Below are 7,281 nucleotides of genomic sequence, written 5' to 3'. Positions count from 1 at the left end.
TTCATCGTCCACACTTGTATAACAGTTCACTGCATTTCTGCTGTTTAGCTAATTATTTCAGTATATTCAGTTCCTTCTTATTCTCACTGAAGTCTGTGCCGTGGTTTATCTTAATGAATGAAGCTGATGATAATTGATATTTTTCTTGCAATAAATTGATCCCATTAACTAACTAGTTCCATCAGTGGAGCAAAGCCTGATATGATGTTTTCCTCTGTGCTGCAGAGCTCAACTATTGTCCAAAAACTAAATTAAAAACATCAGTGAGCCACACTGTTGCTCTGGGAGATGTTAACTTTGAGTAAATCCCACATATACACCATCCTGCTGCTGAAAATATACTCAGTAAAGTGCTAAATGTGTATTAATCAATAGCTGAAAATAGTCCCAACAAATGTGTGAGTAAACGTCTGCTGCTATGAGAAATGACGGGGCCTTTATTTAAATGGGTTTATATATTTTTAAGCCAGTTCCAGTGGGCTAATAGATGTTGGGGGAGCCAGACAACATTGAGAGACACAAAACTTCCAACTTATCCTTTAACACATACCTGTTTTCTGACCCGTCGCCCCCGCCCAGTGGATTTTACGCAGATTAGGCCATGTGTGACTCTGTTGGAACTTGCTTATTTTTTCTCTCTTTCACCCGTTTGGCCCGTGCATGAATAGCAGAGACGTTGCTTGTTTTACATCAACCTGCTCGGCCCAAATGTCATCTTAAGTGCTGGAATTCTGAGTTATTTTCATAGCTTTAGCTGGCAATAGGAACACATAATCTTCCCTAATTCACATAAGACCCTTTTATCTATGTGTGTCATGCTGTCGTACAATAGTGTGCAGCTACATTATGAAATAAAGTCTTTACCATTAATCAAGTTTAAATGCACATCAAAGGTGCAATTATACTGAGATTAAGACAGTAAGACTATTGAGTCAGGGTCTGCGCTCGGGTAGATTAAGTTCAGACTTTTATTAGTCTCTTTTCCATAACTGCCCTGATGCAGGATGTATGTGGACTAAGGGGAGGAGGGCTGCTGATGGTGTATCGTCAGCTGTCAGGACGTGTACTGTTATTGTTCCATCTGTCCCTCAGTCCATCATTCCAGAAGTCTGGTGGTGTATAAGTTCAACATTTCCTTGATTATATTTTGCAGAAGTAGTAGTTATGTGGTCTTGCAGTTCTGTTGCACACACAGGTTTCAGTAACCACGGCTCAGCATTCTGTTCATAAAACTGCTAACAGTACTGCCATTGTCATCTTCATGAGTGCAGGAGCATGACGGAAGATATCCTGAGGATGTTTTGGGCAGCGTTCAACAGAGCTCCATTCTTAAGTTATCTCTGCTCTGCATCAGTGGACATTTCCTCAACGATGTCGAGCTACCAGGAAGAGGAAAAGTAGAAATGTTGCAGCGTGAAACCGAAGTGCTTGTTCAGGACTCGAGGCAGGGCCACAGGCCATTTTTAGGTTCTGTTCTTCCAACTTTACTGATATCACCTGCATAAACGGTGGTTTCCCCTGTAGCTGCAGTTATCTACACTTATATTTTACCCCACTGTGATTATGAACCACATACTGAAGTTAACAGAAAGGCATTGTGTCGATACACCAGCCTAGAGGTTTAGATGTAATGACATGACTAATAGTGTGAGCAGCACTGGGCTTCATAAAACTGTAGCAACTGTGTCAGAATGGAGTGAGTGTCCAATCTACTGTCGCTCTGAGTGGCTGCTCCACTGTATATAATGCAGCCTGAATATACACTTTTATTTTTTAGTTGTTTTAATTGTTTGTTTTTTCAGTCTAGGTCTTATTTAGTGAAGGTGATTCATGTTTTATGCATTTTAATGTATCATTGTTCTCAATGTAATTTTCTTTGCTTTTATTTTGAAGGCAACACACCCAACCGGAAGCCTTCTTTAAGTTTTCCTCACCTTCCGCAGGTCCCGGTCCGAACGGAGAGAAAACAGACAAACTGAAGCCCGGCGGACTCAGTCGGCAGTGAGGAGGAGAGTCAGCCCGCAGGGTCGTTGAAAATGTCGGCGAGGATGAACGTTACAGACCGCGGCTCGACTGCTGAACGAAGGTGTTGTTGATCTGCAGCCGGAGAGCGGAAGTTGTTAACCTGAGCAGGCGAAGTGGTCCAGGCGCTGCTCATTTATTGTCCCGAGCAGCGTGCAGTGAAGACCTCCGAGGAGTTTGTGTCCACAATTCAAAAGACACTTCGTCAGACAGGTGAGACGGAAATGTTCTAGCGCTTTAATTCGGAAACAGAAGAGCAACTTGTTTACAAGTCGCGTTGTTTAGTTAACGTTAGCTATCTAAGTTAGCTAGCAAGAGGAGTCTGAGTTTTGCTAACGTTACATTTTAAGTAACGTTACGGCTTAATAACGATGACAAGCGGAGCTAATGTCAGTCTCATTTATGATCATTTCAGCCGAATATTTGACAGTAATGGGAGTATTTTTTCTAACCAGCTGGGAATAAGTGCCGCACTGTGTCAGAGCAGCTCTGTTAGCTTAACTCGGTAAACGGATCCTGCTAACTTACCAGTGTTCTAAATATACATGGAGTCGTGAAGGTGCACTCATCTGCTGAGGTGTTACCTCTGCACAACCAGGGGATCACACGAGGACCCTGAGCCGCATTCCCCTCACCTACTGTTGCGCGTGCACTTTCACCTCAGGGTGCATCACTGTGAATTAGCTCATTTTTAAATACACACCTGGTTGTGACCATCAGCCGCTTTAATGCTGCCAGTTTATGTTTCTCCTGGTAAAACTGCCACAAAACAAGAAGAGCTCGGTCCTCTGCGGATCCCTGCGGTTGTTACCTTGATGAGTGAAGTGCAGGTTTGTACGAAACTTTGTGTTTGCAGTCAAAGTTTTTAAGGTTAGAGAAGAACAGGGAGCAACACTATGTGGCCAAAAGTATATGGACACCGGATCCTTTCATCCATGTGAATACACTCGTTTAGATTCTTTCCAAAAACCATCAGCCCAAGCCCAACAGGCTTCTTTTCTGTGCCTTTATTGGAATCTGCCTGCAGGAACTTGCCTCCGTCCTGCCACACGAGCATCACTGCAGGCTGCAAATCAATCCTGCAGCCTTTGTCCATTATGCCCCGAAGCTGTGGAACAAACCACCCGTAGATATCAGGGAGGCAGCTCGCTGAATATTTTCAGAAGAAAGCTAAAAACCTGTTTTTTCACTTTAACCTTTATCTAGCCGTGACTGAAACTTTTAAGCTTTGCCCCATCTGGCACGTCTTTAGAAATTACTTGATTTTTTGCGTTTGCCATCTGTTCTTACCTTTAGTTGATGCCTTGTCTTTATTTTTATTCTTCATCTTATTTTACGTTAATTTTTTAATCTGTTTTTATGGCTGTTCTCTTTTCTGTGTGAAACACTCACTTGAAAAATGTCGGTCAGTGTTTCCAAAAGTCCAAAAAACATGCCCAAAGATATTCAGTTTACTGTCAGAGGAGTGAAGAAACCAGAAAATAATCATGTTTAAGAAGCTGGAATCAGAGAATTTTGCCCTTTTTTCTTAAAAAATAACTTCAACCGATAAATCGATGATGAAAATAGTTGGCGATTAATTTAATAGTTGACGACTAATCGATCAATCGCTGCAGCTCCAATTTTAGCTTGTTTTTTTATTGCAGTTGTTCTTTGTGGATGCATCCTGCTACCTGTTTTCTAACCTCTGACAGTGCACTTCATACAATGATGGTTGACAGTTTAATTCCATGTAAGATGATCTTCATAGTTGATAAGGTTTTATTCTTTAACCTCTATCAACCAGCAGTTCAAGGGGGCGAAATAAATTTACAGACTATCTGACAGGAAAAGAATCAACAACTCAACCAATGTTTTGTGGTTTTGTGGTTAAAGCTGTTTAAATTCAGTGTTTCCACGCTGGGCTTATCTTGAGCTGCTGTAGGTTTTAAGATAATGATGGTATGCTGTTGAGACTTGTGTCGCCTTGGAGATGTTACAGAAATGCTACTTGGTGACATTTTAAAAATGTCTTCACGACGTTTCCCTCAAACTGACTCGGGGTTCTAATGAGAACGTCGTGCAGCCTCTTGTGTATCCCGGTGAGTAGGAGGTGATAATTATACGACCGTCTTTCCCCTTCACACCCAGCAGGTGTCATGAGCAGCGAGCTGAACGTGCCCATGGGCTCCCCGGCTCCGGGGGTCTCAGAGCGGGCTCCGGACGGCGGGGGGATGGACTACAGGGACTGGGTGCGACGCAGTTACCTGGAGCTGGTCAGCTCCAACCACCACTCGGTGCAGGCCCTGTCCTGGAGGAAGCTCTACCTGAGCCGAGCCAAGCTGAAGGCCTCCAGCAGGACCTCCGCGCTGCTCTCTGGCTTCGCTATGGTCAGTCCTCCTCACCTCACCTCACATCCACCTCAGTCCTCACATTTAAGAAGCTGGAACCAGCAAGCGTCACTAAAAAATGACTGAAGCAATTAATCACCAAATGAACTGATCTAAATATCAGGCAATTAATTTTCTTACCATCAATGACTCGACTAATCCTTACAGCTCACGACCTCATCATTCATGTTTCCAGGCAGCTCATGATTTCAGTTCATTTCAAAACGGCGAAGCTTAACCTACAAAATCAATAAGCAGTAACCTGAATGTCACATGGAAACACAGTTATGAGCAGGAAGTGGTTTTAAACTTCCTGTTTGTGTGTGTGGAGTCGGCTGAAACGATGATCTGAGCAGGGTTCAGATCAGAAAATGACCGGCTTGTTTACATGAACAGCTTCTTGCTGTGAGCTTCGTCCCTTTGAAATCCAGGTTTAATGTTTTCCACATTCTGTGTTTCACGGTTTAAGCACATTTTGTCATCAGGGCGTCAAATCACGTGGTGGATGAATCCGATTTCAACAATTTAACAAGAAAATATTCAAAATGTAATAAATGTGATGGAACACAACATTACACCGGTTTTTATCAGTCAGATCTTCAGCCTCCACGCGCAGCTCCAACACACCAGCTAGCTTTGTCTGATGGAGGCCACGCTGACGTTCAGCCGCCTTGTTTACGATGTTTGACCAGAAACTTTTTAGAATATCTGACTCCACATACGGCCGCGACATCTTCAACCAAGTCACGTCTCGTCTCTGCTGATGTCATATTAACCCAGATTTGTATAAATCGCTTCCACATTTTGACACTTTCTGCGATATGCCGCGTTTCTGTCGGATCCGTTTTGTTCTGCGCTTCTGTCCGTCGCTGTTTCTGCATGGCAGGACTCACTGCGCCCTGCGTTTACCTGTGGTGATGCACACCTGGACGTAGTAACCTGGTGTTCCCTGTATGCGTGTCATAGGTGGCCATGGTGGAGGTGGAGCTGGAGATGCAGTACAGTTACCCTCGCGTGCTCCTCATTGCCTTCAGTGTGTGCACCACCGTGCTGGTGGCGGTGCACCTCTTCGCTCTGCTGATCAGCACCTGCATCCTGCCCAACGTGGAGGCCGTCAGCAACATCCACAACCTCAACTCCGTCAGCGAGTCGCCCCACGAGCGAATGCACCACTACATCGAGCTGGCCTGGGGCTTCTCCACCGCCCTGGGCATCCTGCTGTTTCTAGCAGAGGTGGTGCTCCTCTGCTGGATCAAGTTTCTTCCCGTAGACTCCAAAAAGGCGACCACCTGCAGCCCCACGGCGGCCACCGCGGCGGAGAAGCCTACGACACCTGCCCCGCAGGACAGCGGCTGGCAGGCTGCGCTGGCCTCCACCATCATCATGGTCCCGGTGGGGGTGATTTTTTTGGTGTTCACCATTCACTTCTATCGCTCTCTGGTGCGCCACAAGACAGAGCGCCACCACCAGGAGATCGAGGAACTGCACAAGATTAAGGTGCAACTAGACGGCCACGAGAGAGGCCTCCAGACTGTGTGAACTCACGACGGCAGCTTTAAGAACTTCCCATTGTTTCCCATATTTTTCGCGGCCCCCCCCCCCCCCCCCCCCCTGACGTTTGTCCTGCTCGTTGTTAACGCCTCGCTTGGACTCGCGGCGGCGAGTCTGACAGCTCCTCACCGACGCGTTGCAGTGAGCCTGTCTGTGTTTTACGTCTGTAATGAGTGTCGGTTAAAGATCATGTAAAAAGGTTTACAGAAAAAGGGCTATTATGGTCTGTGTGCCATTCCTGGGTTTTCATGTAGGGGTCGGGTGCCAATAGCTGGTTCCATTTTGGATCTGGTTTCACGTGGGTTACATACCCGCTTTCGCTCAGAGGCTAACAAATCTCTTATTGAATCTTTTATCTCCTGCCACTCTGTGCAAAGAGCTGAACGATGTCAGGACATTTCAGGGTGTTTCTGTGATGATCAGTCTCGACAGGATGACAAAATACTGTATTACTGAACCGGATGCTTCTGCTCCAGGTGGTCAAAGAAGTTTATTGTGTTGCCTCGTCATCTTCTTGTTTGTTGCACATCAGGCCTTTTGAATCCAGACGGCTTCACAGGCTGCAGCTGCTCCTCTCTTTGGAACGAGCTCCTCCACCGTGGAGCCGGCAGCGAAGTTACTTTCACCTTCGCCGTGTTTGTTGTTACAGCGCGCGACAGTGTGACGCCATCACGTCAACGAGTTGGAATGTTGCCGTTATCACAAGAAGAACCGTTTAAAATCATATCGCAGATAATTTTGTGAAACATAAAAACAATGTGTGTGAGAGTTTGACACCGTCAGCTGGTATTCGAGCAATATTTCATATCTTACGTGCGGCTTGCGTCTTGCGTCTGGCTCACTTAGCTTGTGAAGAGCGGACAGGTCTGATAGTTTGAGTCTTAGTTGTTTATATGTGGAGCATTAAATGAATTCAATAAGAGATTTGAAATGTTTGGATTTACTAATTCAACCCTTGAGTGCAGGCCTCAGTGTTCACACTCATTCAGCCTCATATTTCACACAAACTAAGCTCATAGTTTTAAAGGATAACTTTCGTTTTTTACAACCTGGACCTTATTTCTAGCATTAAATACGACCATTTACTCACCCAGACAACTTTGGTGGCATTTGGAGTCGTTTTGAAGAAATTAGCCCCAGAGGAGCGGCGCGTATATCCGTATAATGCGAGTACTCGGGGCATCCATGCGCAGCCTCTATATAACGCATAATCTGCTGAAACTCATTCATATTCCAATATTTTGTTATGATATGCTGGGGGCTATGACCGTATATTGGCATGTTATCAACATCCGGCGTCTCTAGACAACTACCTCTGACGTGGATGATGTCATTACAG

General features: G+C 45.2%; 1 protein-coding gene across 2 annotated transcripts; it reads left to right on the top strand.

Moving 5' to 3' along the window:
• Positions 1 to 1,930: 1,930 nt before the first annotated feature.
• orai2 (ORAI calcium release-activated calcium modulator 2) lies at positions 1,931 to 7,059 on the top strand. 2 transcript variants are annotated; one of them, XM_041952511.1, is made up of 3 exons: positions 1,931 to 2,235; positions 4,156 to 4,391; positions 5,358 to 7,059. In XM_041952511.1, the coding sequence occupies exons 2-3, from the start codon at positions 4,161 to 4,163 to the stop codon at positions 5,928 to 5,930; spliced, it is 804 nt and encodes a 267-aa protein (XP_041808445.1). In that variant the 5' UTR covers positions 1,931 to 2,235; positions 4,156 to 4,160; the 3' UTR covers positions 5,931 to 7,059. The 2 variants fall into 2 exon arrangements, with proteins under 2 accessions (XP_041808445.1, XP_041808443.1); XM_041952509.1 differs by having other exon boundaries at positions 4,153 to 4,391.
• The last annotated feature ends 222 nt before the right edge of the window (positions 7,060 to 7,281 follow it).

This window comes from Chelmon rostratus, chromosome 14 (assembly GCF_017976325.1).
Source record: "Chelmon rostratus isolate fCheRos1 chromosome 14, fCheRos1.pri, whole genome shotgun sequence".
Classification (NCBI taxonomy): Eukaryota; Metazoa; Chordata; class Actinopteri; order Chaetodontiformes; family Chaetodontidae; genus Chelmon; species Chelmon rostratus.
This window is presented reverse-complemented; position numbering and strand designations above follow the sequence as displayed.